Source organism: Anarhichas minor, unplaced genomic scaffold (assembly GCF_050575085.1).
Source record: "Anarhichas minor isolate MPS153535 unplaced genomic scaffold, ASM5057508v1 ptg000026l, whole genome shotgun sequence".
NCBI classification, from domain to species: domain Eukaryota; kingdom Metazoa; phylum Chordata; class Actinopteri; order Perciformes; family Anarhichadidae; genus Anarhichas; species Anarhichas minor.
Genome location: NW_027466472.1, coordinates 13,534,269 through 13,547,652, shown reverse-complemented (window position 1 = coordinate 13,547,652; position 13,384 = coordinate 13,534,269). Strand labels below are relative to the sequence as shown.

Genomic DNA, 13,384 nt, shown 5'->3' with positions numbered 1-13,384 from the left:
GGAAAATGTAAGAAATCTGCATCTACTCGCTCTATACTCTACGATCATTCAGTAAGGCTGCTAATCATTTTTTAAAGACAGCTGTAAAGAGATGCCACGGATCACGAAACATACTGCAGACTAAAGTGCAAAACACACCACCACAGCACAGCTGTGCGTCACATGACGTGTGTCACGTGACATGCCATGGTGCTGCGTGACGACGGGGCTCCGCAGTGCAGAAACGGGGCGGGTAATGTGTATTGTAGCTGCCTGTTTCTTTGTTAATGACAAAGAGCCCCTTTGTGTTATTTGTTCCCTAAGCATCCACAGAGTTAACCTTCACACCTAGAGTACAGCTTGCCAGGCGACGTCTTTTAGGAAGAAATGGTGGGATGCATAAAGCTCTGAGAGTTACTCGAGCCCCCTGATGACAGCTTCAAGACCACAAAAGAAGACTATCCGTCACCGGCAGAAAAGGAAGTTGAGCTTCAGCAGCTGGCAGGTGTGCCGCAAAAAAAGAAATGCTGCTTCTCGTGGGACATCTATGCTTGATAATAGAACAGAGGTGTTAGCTGTTCCTGGGCGGCTGCATTCATGCGTGCCTCGCCACTGTGAGTGTGTAGGTTCACAAGAAAAAGAGAACAGGCCTGTCGTGACGTGCGTCATACGGCGGTAGCGTGTTTTGCACTCAAAGTGATGCTTCACTCAAAACCTATTTTTGAATATCAAACACTCGGCCCTGTAGGCTTGACAGCTGGTATAGTGTCTGTAGTCTGCTTGAAATCATGTCAATTACAATGGATTCCAGTAGTAACCAGCGTTCAAACTTATGGGAAATAAGTTGCAGCATTATCCACTTCTCCGCTGGCCACTTTTACAATAGGTATGTTCCAAACTCTCACATTTTCATTTTTTTTTGTCTGCAGGGTGTGTTTTGATACTCAAAAAGCTGAAAGGTGGAGCACTTTTACCCTAAATTTTCAAGTGATACCGACATAAATGTTAGACAAACTACAGTACTATGGAAATGATAGACAGACTGAGCTGGGCTTGAATCCAGGCAACCTCATGCTGTGATGTAACGTTTGAAATGATCAGGCAACAGCGACACAGAAATGGCGTCTCTCTCTTTTATTACGTTATTAACCAAATTGTCATCTGATCTCATGAGATAAGCTCCAGACACTTTCTATCACAAGATCAGCGTGACAAGTTTTCAGGCCACATTAGGGAAGCATGCAGCAGTCAAATCAATTTCATGAACTCTGATGAGATCATTCCTTGGGGTTTTCAAGAAACAGCTGGGAGATTTTCAATAAAAAGAGATTATTTAATTTCGCTGGGGCATACTTTGCAACACTACTCCAGTACATTTCTGTGCCACGTGGATTTCATACCTGATAGATCCTGTTTAGATGTGCCTGTAGGAAGAAAATGTAGTGCATGTAATGGACTGGCTCCAGAATTTCTCTATGAACTACAGTACACCTCTGAAGCATTTCCCCCGTCATTACCTCTCAACTGTAGCAAGAAAGGAAGACCTTGAAGAAGCGGGCCATGTGGGCAATAGATGTGCGAGAATACCAATCAGGCATTCATTGTTTCTGATGGTTTGCACATGGAATATTGCAGAAAACATTACCAAGAGGACATCGTATCGAGGATGTAATGGTTGGTAAAAAGCTAGCTGAAAACAAATTTAAAAGATGGTAGCAGGATATCAATAGAGATTGGTAGTCAATAGAACATACTAAATTAAACTTTTCAACCTCCAGCATGAGCAGAATGATGATAATGGTGATTGAAAATGCTAAACAAATACTTGATCGTTCAAGTGCTCATTCCAGCAAATACTGTACAATAAGAGGCAGATCAAGTTTAATCATTGCCTCAAATTGCATGATTATTTGGGGAATGTTATAATTGGGTTTCTGATGCAGATTGTCTTGACATTTGGGAAAACTCACTAGTGTACTCCACATTACTGGCTGAGTATTGCTGAGCTAATTGCATGAGATCCTCGGGGCCATCGAGAAGACGCTGCTAATTTAGGGGAAATAATCAGCAGTACGTAATCTTGTCGAAGGAAACGGCAGAAGTCCCCGACCTGTGCATGATCAATATACCTCTTTAGGTAAAAAGGCATTCAATTCCTCTCCTTGAGACACCGGAGCCCTGCAGGTTTGTGTCGCTCGCTGATGCTTACCATGCAGTGTCTCAATTCCACATCACATGCTAATATGTTATAAAATATACTGTAAGAAAGTTCATTTCATTTTGCACGTGCAGAAACTGATGCATGAGATTAATTGATATCAGTCAAACGGCAACTTATAAATAACTTTAATTACCGTCCCGCGGTTGTCTGCCCCCGCCAATCCTCGAGTCCAAGGGGACGTTTGTGCCAAATCTGCACAAATTCCCGAGAGGCGTTCCTGAGATCGCGTCTTCACAAGAATGGTATGGATGGACAACATAATGCCTGTCGCTGTCGCCGGCGCAGAGGCATAGAAGTATATCACCAATTTACGAAATGGAAGTATCACAAATGGCAAGTATAATAAATGTTTATTTCTATATAATTTACTTTCTGTGCCATCTCCAGAGACAATACACCCCTATCATCACATCCATCCTTTATTAAACTCTAACAAGTGGTTTCAGTGTCTAATTTCCCCAGTGTGTACTAGTTACTTAAAAGCTTAGAGGTTAGAATGAATGTATAGCAGCTGGGACACAGATATATCAGTCTACTTTGCACCAGTTGTGGTTCATTAACTTCAGGTGGAAAATTGCTTGCAGGACATCGGCCCTCAAGGAGCAGAACTGAGTACCCAAGATTTAGATATTGAGCTTCTGCTGTCATCCACACCGTCTTTATTATCTCACCTGCTCTCCCTCAGTGAAGACGTGCTCACCGGAACTCCAGCTGATGGTGGGAGTTGGATCTCCTGATGCCTCGCAAGTCAGAGTTACCTGCTCCTCCATCTCTGAAGTGCTCTGGTTTACGATGTAAGTGATCTTAGGTTTGACTGTAAACACAAACACAAAGTCCTCACAGAGGCACAAGCACAACAACACAAGGCAGGCGGTTCGGCAGCACAAATGCAATAAGTAAAACAGCAACTCTGTGGATGTGTGATGTGTTCAAAAGGAAGCTGATCCGTAGCTTGACACTGGTGATGGGAGGTTTCTATGGCAGCAAAACTGTATTTAAGCTTTTCCAGTCACAGCTGTGGCAAAGTTGTGATAACCATGTTTGAATCATTAAAGTAATACTATATTTAGCCTATCCCAGGAGTCGATTTTCCTTTTTGTTTAGATTTGAGAGAACTGTTGTGTAATTGGTACACCTGAGCTAACCTGAAAGCACAGCAGGATGCCACAACTGTGACGCTCAGGGAAGCAGACTGAAATACTACTACTATAAGTGTGCTGTTGAGCATTACTCTGTGCTTTCGTACATTTTTTTTCTCCACTCCACTCTAAATGATGAATGCATGAATTGAGCAATCCATTTGGACATTTTAAATGTACGTCTATTCATTCTAGTAAATACTGCGTAGTTTACAATTTTTTTTTTGAAACCTTGTATTAAAATGCTTTTAGCTCAACCGGTAGTTATTACACAATCAAAGGAACAGCAGTGTTGTCGTTTTGTAATTTCTAAATAAAAACATATTTGGACCAGCAACAATTTGTATTCATTTGTACAATTATATTCCAAACCAACATTAAAAGCCCCATTCGGACGGGAACAACATTACGGGGGACATTACAACCAGGAAATGACAGGATATGATTTGTAATAGACGAAGGCAGGACGAAGCTAAAAGAATAAGTCAACAGCCTCCCCAGAGGGTGAAGGCAGTCACACAGGGAGAGACGCGAGTTAAAAATCGCACTCCTTCTCAGACTTTTAACTCAGTCAAATCTTAACACACAGACTTGAACACACATTGATATAATTCAGTGTGACCTACACTTCCAGAGGATATCATTATCTGCAATATTACAATATCTATTGTGAATAAACATCCGTAAAACTGCTTAGAAATAGTTGTCTGATGCTATATTAATGCTGTGAATGTCGTATAATGCTCTTTTAAAATACAAGGACGTTGCTTCGGGCGCTATTTAATATACAGGGGGAAAAAACGGAGTGTAATTGCGGCTGTAAATATTACTGAGGTTGGGGTGAAAATGACCCACAGACGCACTCAGGATGGGATTTAAATCAGTGAACAGTGATGTTAAAATCACCCCACCTCACCAAGATAAGTAAGTCCAGTATCAATGAGACTTTTATCAGATTTATTGAAGACTATGGAGAAAAGTATACAATTGTAAAACACATTTTCAGGGCCCTTAAGGCCAAGTGTGCATCGCGCAGATGTAGGAAAATATAAATATATGATCAGATATCAGGTAATTACAGGTACTAAATATTCAAGAACTCAAGTCAGGATCAGGGGAAAAGAACACATTTAAACAGAGGTGGGAGCTTACAAGGAAACTCATGATTGCATCTTTCCCACATTGATGCAAGAAGAGCAGAGCATTGAAGGCGCTTTCAGATAATGGGGTAAATATTGCTTAATAGGTAAACAATGTGCTTCGAAAGCTCTTCTCAGTAGTTGTACAGTAACCGTTTACCTGTTGAGCTGTAAAGGCCACCTGAACCAGCTAACTCATTGTGAATTCAATTGACCTGACTACATGCACCGATATTGCGGTTGGGATTGAAATTATGGTCGTTACATGACAGAATAAAGACAACAACAACCTAGTGGGCACAGGAGAAGAAAGGCAGAGCTCATCCCACTTGGCCAGTTCTCTGGATCCTTAAGCTTCACCCTTACATGAAACAACCACAACCCACACTGAAACAACACCTCATCGTGTATCCCTCAGAAAACAGACACATAACCATAGTATTGTTCTTCCCCCACCTACATAGTCTTATACCTCATTCCCACACACTTGGAACATTGTATATTATCACTTTAGTTGATGTATGTATGTATATAAAACGTTCTGCCTTACCAAACACCTTCAGACTGAGTTCCTTCTCACTTTCCCCGGCCTTGTTCTTGGCAATGCAGGTGTATTCTCCTTCATCCAGCTTGGTAACATCCAGCAGTGTCATTTCTGAGCCATCTTCATTGAAGCTGTACTTCTCTACTGCCTCGAGGACCACTTCGTTCCTGTGGAAAACACGAGTGTTTGAACATTATATCCGTCTATACACTTGTTTTCAAACTAATGTTTAAACTGCACCATTTTACAGGCTTTTAAAAAAAAATATTTATATATATATATATATATATAAAACTGGTTTTCAAATAATGACTTTAGAAAATTATCAATAGTTTCTAGATGCTTGAATGACGAATAAAAGATGAAAGGGTGAAGGGTAGAAGTGCAGTGATGAAAAAAAAGAGGTGAAAGCTGAAAGAATGCGAATGTTTTACTTCTGCAAGCGTTTTAACATTCAGTGTTAAGTGTTCTAACGAAAGATGTCTTTTACTGTTGGCAGCCATATCAAAAGAGATGATGCTCTCCAGCCTCAAACGGTCTGCAATCACTTGTTCAGGGTTTCAATACAGCTCTCAACAAATGGCAGGTGCTGTCTAGCTGCACATTTATAAAAAAATGTGTTTCAGGGGCGACACGATACTAAAAGCCAAGGCTGTTTACACTTTGTGCCCCCCAATCCAGGCCGTCTGCACGGCTAACTGCTGTCTAGGAAACAAGATGAACGGGAACAGTTTAACAAAGCAGGACGCTATCAATGGCTGTATTCAGATACACAGAATGATAGAATAATGTGGCTATTGATAACACGCCGGTCTTCAGGTTTCACTGTTTACATGCACTTTTGATAACCTGTGATTAAGTTTCCCACTGCAATGAATAAACCAGTAAGTACAGTATATCCCTAATATCCTAGTGTCGTCCAGATGTGTGTGTGTGCTACTGTATGGATGTTTGAATGACTACTGCAAGATCCTATGTATTCTGTGTTCTGTAATAAACATGACATCATTATGTAATAATTATATAATCATGTTGAATTTAAAATAATGTAAACAATGTTTTTATGATAATATAAATGATGCAAAGTTGGCCATTAAGGCTACAGGGTTACTGACGTTAAGTAAAATTAAACTTTTTACGCAATCCTGCCAACAACAAACAGTCAAAACATAAAATAAATTAGACTATAATGATCGTCATGCTTGATTCTTATGCCCAAAAAAAGTGATACTATAAAATTAAACTCTTAAGAAGCTATACTATGAATACTGCCAGTCTAATTTGCTCTTATATATGTAGTACATGTCCAACCCACACAGCTCATTATTTCTAATAAGCCATTTCTCTTTTGTCCGTTGCTGCCTGCTTTAACCGATACTGATCTCATGTATCAACAGCCATTTCTGCTACTCCGTCAAGCTGTCAGAGCTATCATGGAGCCCACTGTGTCAGTAACTGCACGCCCTGAATAAATATTATCTAATTTTTGAGAAAACGAAAAAGCAATTGAAAAAGAAGCAACACAGAACGGTCTACAATATGCATTTGATGGATATGTCCAGGAAGTCAAACTGAGTCAGCGAAAAACAGGTTAAAAGATAAAGATAGAAGCCAAAGCTACAGATCACAGTGTGAAAGTGAACCCTCACATCACCCGGCGATCGAGACAGAAGACACTGAAACAACACTGTTCCTGTAAATTCGGTTCGGTGTGTATTCACTGTTACAATCATTAAACAGCAAAAGCAGCATGTGGAGACATGTATACATTCAGTAGCTAACGTAGCATAGATGTGCTAATGCTATTTAAGAATGTGCTAACATACAACTTATGTATAGTTTAAACTTTAACAGGCATCCAAGATTGAAAATAAATGACAATCTCTCCGCTGTTTGTGTATATGAGTTAACACAAATAAAGAAAAAGAAACATAAATGAAAAAGTGAAAGGACTAAGTTTCTTGCATGTAACAGCAGTCACTCTATCATTAGATTAAGTCAGGCCTTTTTTTCAATAGACTGATTTTTATGTATATATCAGGCCTTACTAAAGGTTAACAAATATACAGATACATGTTTGAATTATTAGGGCAATGTGCCGGCATCTGACGAGTGCTGCTGCAAAGCATTTGTCTCTCCAGTTGCTAGCAGAGTTTTACCTTGTCCATGTCACCATGGGTTCAGGGAAGCCATCAACAGCACAAGTTAACATGGCAGGCTGCCCGACATCTGCCGTGGCATTCACCTCTGACTGCCATACCCTGATGGTCGGGAGCACTGAGACACACGGAGATAGAGAAATAATGAAAAAGAGAAACGGAAATAAAGAAATTGGTCGACAGACGGATACACAGGCAGAGAGTCGCATAGATAAATAGCAGCGAGGGGAAGAAAACAGAGACAGAAGCTTTGACAAATTCAGAGCACTTATTTTCGGCACACTCATTTGCTTGGCTCAGAAGTTGCAGGAAACAGACTTCATTAGCATGGAACATCTTTGATACACGGTTGCTCTGGGCAACTGGTTCCACGTTGATGCCGAGCCCGGTCGCCTCTGAGGATACACAGCTTATTTAAGCATCGCGGGACACCTGCCGCACACAAACACGCACGCGGGAAACAAGAAAGGAAAGAGTGCGAGGTGTGCTCACCGTTCACAACCACCTTGATGACCCGCAGATCAATCTCGCCGCGGGCCATGAGGCGACCCTCGCAGATGTACGAGCCCTCGTCGGTCTTCTTTATGCCACGGATTTGAAGGTGATTGTTGCTCAGTACCTTAAAGCGAACTGAAAGGAAGCAGCAACATAAATGTCAGGTGCGCTTTATATGTGGAAAGTTTAAATTAGGCACACGTCAGTATTCGATGATGAACAGCTGTTGTTGTGCTACCCAGACGGTTGCATCGTGATGTAATGAAAGAAAAATCAACACGGCAAAGACTCACTTTGATATTTCTGGCCGACAACGATTTAACTCAGATGTCTGATTTAACAACCAATATCTTTGCATTATTACTACAAATGTAATGTTGAATTTATGCATTTTCATTAAGTTCAATGTACAATCTTTGTGTCTGTGTGGGATACTCGTACATGAAAGAATACTCTATCTAGGACACCGACTATATGTCATTTCCACTTCGTCAAAGTCATATCCGTGAGCTTGCCCAACACTCCTTTCACCAGCTCCAGAAGAGGAAAAATACGGCCCACAAGAGCTCTCTCACTTGGAGATGAAATGTGAACCGAACAAATTTAATCATGTAGTAATTCAAAATACTATCTCAGCCCACACATGGGCTTGTGTTATTATTTTCCAGTGAGCGATACCAACAATACCAAACACATCATGATATTGCTCCGTGTCAGAGGTGAAAAACAGAGAATCGGTTCTATTTTCAAATTCAAAACCAAATTATTTGTTCCTTTCAAAGCACAGGAGAAACCCTGGAGGAGAACGGCAATAAAAGCCGGGCATGAACAACTTCAAGTCTCTAATAAATCTAAATATATCCATTATGCTTGAGCCTGTAGTTGTATTTTGTTGCACTCTTTTAGTTTCTAGTAGTCTATGTCCATTATAGGTACAATAAATTAGTCACATTTTCTGTTTTAGGTCGGATTATTGTTGTAAAATAATAATCCGAGTTTATCCTCAAATATTAACTCTACTGCAGCACTCCAATGATGTAAATCTGGCCATATCGTATTGTTAATATGAGTATGGTCATACAGGTATGTATGACGACCTTTCAAAGAAACACAACACAAAATGTTTAGTTATGACACATTTTTGATTATTTAGATTCTTTGTAATACGATTGATTTCAAAGGCCTTTTATGCAAACTATTATGCAATCTACTAGACCACGCAAACTAAATGCCAAACAATATTAAAACAATATTACACATAATGTGTCGCGTTAAAACAGAGGACATGAGCTTAAATAATCAAATGGAATAGAAATATGATCCCCAAGGACACTCAGAGAGCACTTACCATCTTTTTCCATTTCTATTTTTGCTCCTTTAAATTTCCAGAAGATCATGGGTGGAGGCGAACTGATGACGTCGCAAACAATGTTGGCACTGTCTCCTTCTGTAAACTCTTGGGGTGAGGGTACGTTTGTGAAGGTGATTTTTTCTGGAATAACAACATAAACGTAAATACTTTTTACTCATCGATCATTTAACGAGTCTCATCAAAACTCCATCTTCTCAACACAAAGTTTGACTGCTGGGAAGAAATGCATTCTTATTCAAAGTTACAGATACAGGAATTCGTCAAGCACATGAAAGATATCGTCAAAATAAAGGCAGCAATTTTGTTTAAATTCCCTGCTTTTTTCCTGTAAAAAAAAAAACTGGGGGAGTGCTTGGCAATTTTACCAATCACCATCTTTTCTACTTATAAAATATCCAATTCTGACCCATTTTACAACCAACCAACTTTACTGTAACTAAGTGAGGAGGACTTTCTTTCAGGCGTTGCTTTGCGAGCTTATCATCACTCAAAACAAACCCCCCTGACTCCCCATTTTAAGTTACCAGAACTAAAGCATATCTAATTTAAAGTAATTTCTAAAGCTCACCATTTGTTTAATGAGGAGCTCTGCGGGGCATGGAATTAAATTAAAAAGTAACAGAATTCTATTCTACTTCCCAGCTATAAATCTACAGCATCCCAACAAGGCTTAAAATATGAAGACATTGTTTTTGTTATATTATGCAGATCATTTCTTGCGAAAAGTTTTAATGTAAAACCATAAACACACACATTCAAAGTAAAAAAACAGCTATACAAAAGTAAAACTGCGGCTGTAACACTCATTGCCTGCAGGGGGCAAAAGTGGTGAAATTGCAGCAGCTGTTATTTTCTTTGACTGCAGGGTGTGACATCGCATTACATCTGCAAACTCGTCCTCGTACTTTCCTTTACTATAGGTGGCAGAAGTTGGCGCGTGTGCAACTGCTCCGACAACAGCAGTAGCTTGTGAATGTATGAGTTTGTGAGTGGACTACGAGCCAGTTCCATGAAGTGCTTCACGTCTAAAAACAGTTCAAATGTCCTGAAAACACAAACTTCTGCATAAACAGTCTCACGCCTTCGTAACAAGTAGCGCCCCTGCCTGTTTTGTCAACAATACAAGTGTTTGGGAAGTAGTGAGCATACAACTGTATGTATGGAACTTGGATTATACTGCACAAGTTGTGGGGGAGTTTGTACTTTGATAAAGTGTTGATAAAGAATTCAAGGTAACACGGGGTGACGTATTCCTTTAACATCTACTGAGCCAAGACAAATGCAAATTACAAACAGAAAAATGCAATCTTATTTTGCTGTATATTGATTTCCATATGCAGTATCTACATGGGTGACCACTTCTAATCATAACCTAAATAGGAAATGAAATAACAGGAAAAGTTCTGTTTGGGAAAGAATTTCTTCTCTGATGGACATTTGCTGATGCTTGGCATTCATGGCAAATAAAAGCCATTACTCACAAGAACGGCACAACAGACAGGATCATTAAGCAGCCCTCTAATGGTCTTCCGACCATTTATTGAACTGATGAAAAATCCATCCTCACTTGAAAAGAAAAAGAGTAATGTGTTGCCCTTGAGCAGTCAATAAAATACTACGAGTTCAATCAACAGTTTTGTTTTTTCTTCTTCTCTGTTCATACGACTCCATCATTTGCAGAGTGTGTGAGTTGAGGAAAAAAGAAACACTTACGGAAGATCTTCACTTTGACAGTTGACTCCCTTTGCTGGTCTCCATTGGTAGCGACACACTTGTATGTCCCTGCGTTTTCCGTCCCAGCTTTGTACAGTGTGAGGGTGGAGGATGACTCATCGTTGCGGGTTACTGTTATGTCTGGCCTGTTCGCTTCTATCCTGTCCCCACTTGGTCCAAACCAGTCTATCTGCCTGGCAACACCTACAACTGAGAGCACAGTGAAGAGCTGCATGTTAGAAAACGGTTTTCTAAAACGTCCACATTCAACACCAGAAAAGGTCACCAGTGCCCACAGACCGAATATTTTACTGTGGGTTGTTCATGCGCCTCGCATGGACTGAAGCATGTTTGTGTCTTTTTAGCTCTTTACAAACAACTACAATTTCATTAAAGTCAAATGAAAAAATATCCAATTATAAACTCAAGCATTTGATGCCATTGTTTTGCCTTGAACAGATGGTGAGGGCGACGGGAAAAACATGACGTCAAAGGAGGTGTCGTGTAACGAAGGTCAATCATTGAGTCAATGGATGACCAGGACGCTTCCGCCATATGGATAGATGTCGAAATCATCAGGATGCCACTAAATGTTTTTAAAAGATGGCTTTGTAAAGCAATGTGGTTTTACAACATAATCCTGCCAAAGAGGATGAGAGGTTGGCAAAGTAAAGTACTTGTATTAGTACTCGCTAGTATTCTATTATTTGTACTTTGTCTGAGAGCCAGTGATTGATGTCAAAAATATATACAAGTACCAATTTAGTTTGTTCAGGTAAAATATATTTGAAAGGATTATTTTGATATTTTCATGAGAATATCAACTCAAAACACAGACCTCTGTCGGTAGGCAGGGGGGGATCTTTGCAACTTCTCTTGTATGTAAAAATGGAGGTAAAAAGTGAAAAGTGTTGCTGGATGCAGGTTTGAAAGGGAATGAAATGTGTTGTGTTCACAGTCATCACAGTTTGGTAAACTTACCGTCACACATGAAGAATTTGGACTCTCCAAGACTAATCTCCCCGTGACTTGGAGTGATCTGCACTTCCAATGAAACTACAACAGAAACAAAAACATATAAATCACAAAATCGGAAACTTGCCAACATAATAAATGAAACACAACATGTATACACATCAATGTATGCCATCTAAAATCAAGAAAAGAAGTAGCCATCTGCAGGCAATCAGCACTTCAGGTTTTCCCCATTTTGTATTTGATGAACTCAAATTTGATTTGCTGATTACTGGAAAAAGTATGGAGTTCACACATTCATCAGTATCTTTTGTTCTCGGGCAGAGGCAGAATTGAATTCCTATTTGACTATTTAACACCGACTGGAGGTTGCTCTGAGGTTAATTGCTGAATGTTTTATAATTATTTGATTGCGGATAACAGTTGGTACAAGTAGTGAATGTGAAACTTTAAACACACAATCAAAGACAACAGCAGTTAAAACGATAATAAAGAATCAAGCTGCGTCTCTCATTTCCGTCAGTTGGCCCAAATTACAGCAACTGTTATTTTCCATGCCTGTAGGTGGCGACATTCATGTCTTTGCACATACACATCCACGTTCTTTACTGTGGTTGAGTAGGCAGTAGGTACAGGAAACTTGTAGAAACGGCCAGTTTTGGCTCCAGCAGCCAAAATCCCTGATATGTCCTGTTCCTCTTTTGGCTGCAGTCTTCCTGGTCTTTAGAGAGAAATTACATCCATTCAGCACTGCAATTATTGAGTTAACACTCAGCAGTTGGTAAGAACCAATGCTGTGCTGCCAGCGTATTTTGAAATTATTTTTTAAATCATCCCGTCTGTCTAACGAGATAAATAAAGCGTGTGTCTCAGTGAAAGCCTGCACTTAATCAAAGACCGGATCAAAAAGACAGATTTCTGTTATTGACCACGGACAGAAGTATGGCCTGAAACACTTCTCTGCTTAATTAGAACAAAGCTTCACTTGTTCCAGAGTCTCCCATGGGGGCCTGTGGTGAGACTAAGAAGTGTGACGAAATTGGCCCAAAATGCATAAAATTGTATTTTCAAGAGTGACCACTGCTAGGTATAAGTGGCAAGAAAAATACATTTTCCAAAGCCCTAGTTAACAAATCGTAATTGCTTGGGTTCCTTTTTGACTAAAGGTTAGAAATAAAGTCAATGTATCTTGTGTACAGATTAGACTAATCATCAAAGAAGACCAAGAAAACCAGTAAATACAGTATTGACATTTTGAGAAGCTGGAACCAGTGACTGTACTTAAAATAACACGTAAATAATTGATCAATGATCGATTATTTCTCTCTGGGGGGACTCTGATCAATTAATCGCCTCAGATCTTAACTCATCAACATCCCTGACTGGCAGAGCAAGATAATAATTACTTGTACTGAAAAGGCTAAAACGGAACCAAAGACAGATCAAAAAGTGTATAAATGTTACCCGTCTCTTCTACACTATTCATTCTCATCTATTGAGTTAATACTTGTTATTCAATACAGGAAAGATTCACAGGAAACAACCAGAGGTATGCATGCAATACACGGCTGAATTAAGAACTTGAAAACCCTGTTCAGCAAACCAAAATGTAAATACCGTTTACTACGTCTTCCAGACAAGGATACTA

At 39.8% G+C, this 13,384-nt stretch overlaps 1 protein-coding gene across 1 annotated transcript in view; it reads right to left on the bottom strand.

Annotated features, from left to right (window-relative positions):
- Positions 1-12,740, bottom strand: part of ncam1b (neural cell adhesion molecule 1b) — a 37,903-nt gene extending 25,163 nt beyond the window's left edge. The window contains exons 1-9 of the mRNA XM_076100655.1: positions 12,722-12,740; positions 11,743-11,817; positions 10,762-10,971; positions 9,025-9,168; positions 7,674-7,811; positions 7,182-7,299; positions 5,029-5,189; positions 2,872-3,014; positions 1,380-1,403 (exon numbers count right to left, since the gene is read on the bottom strand). Coding sequence (XP_075956770.1) covers positions 1,380-1,403; positions 2,872-3,014; positions 5,029-5,189; positions 7,182-7,299; positions 7,674-7,811; positions 9,025-9,168; positions 10,762-10,971; positions 11,743-11,817; positions 12,722-12,740 — 1,032 coding nt within the window. The remainder of the gene's footprint in view (positions 1-1,379; positions 1,404-2,871; positions 3,015-5,028; positions 5,190-7,181; positions 7,300-7,673; positions 7,812-9,024; positions 9,169-10,761; positions 10,972-11,742; positions 11,818-12,721) is intronic.
- Positions 12,741-13,384: the final 644 nt, after the last annotated feature.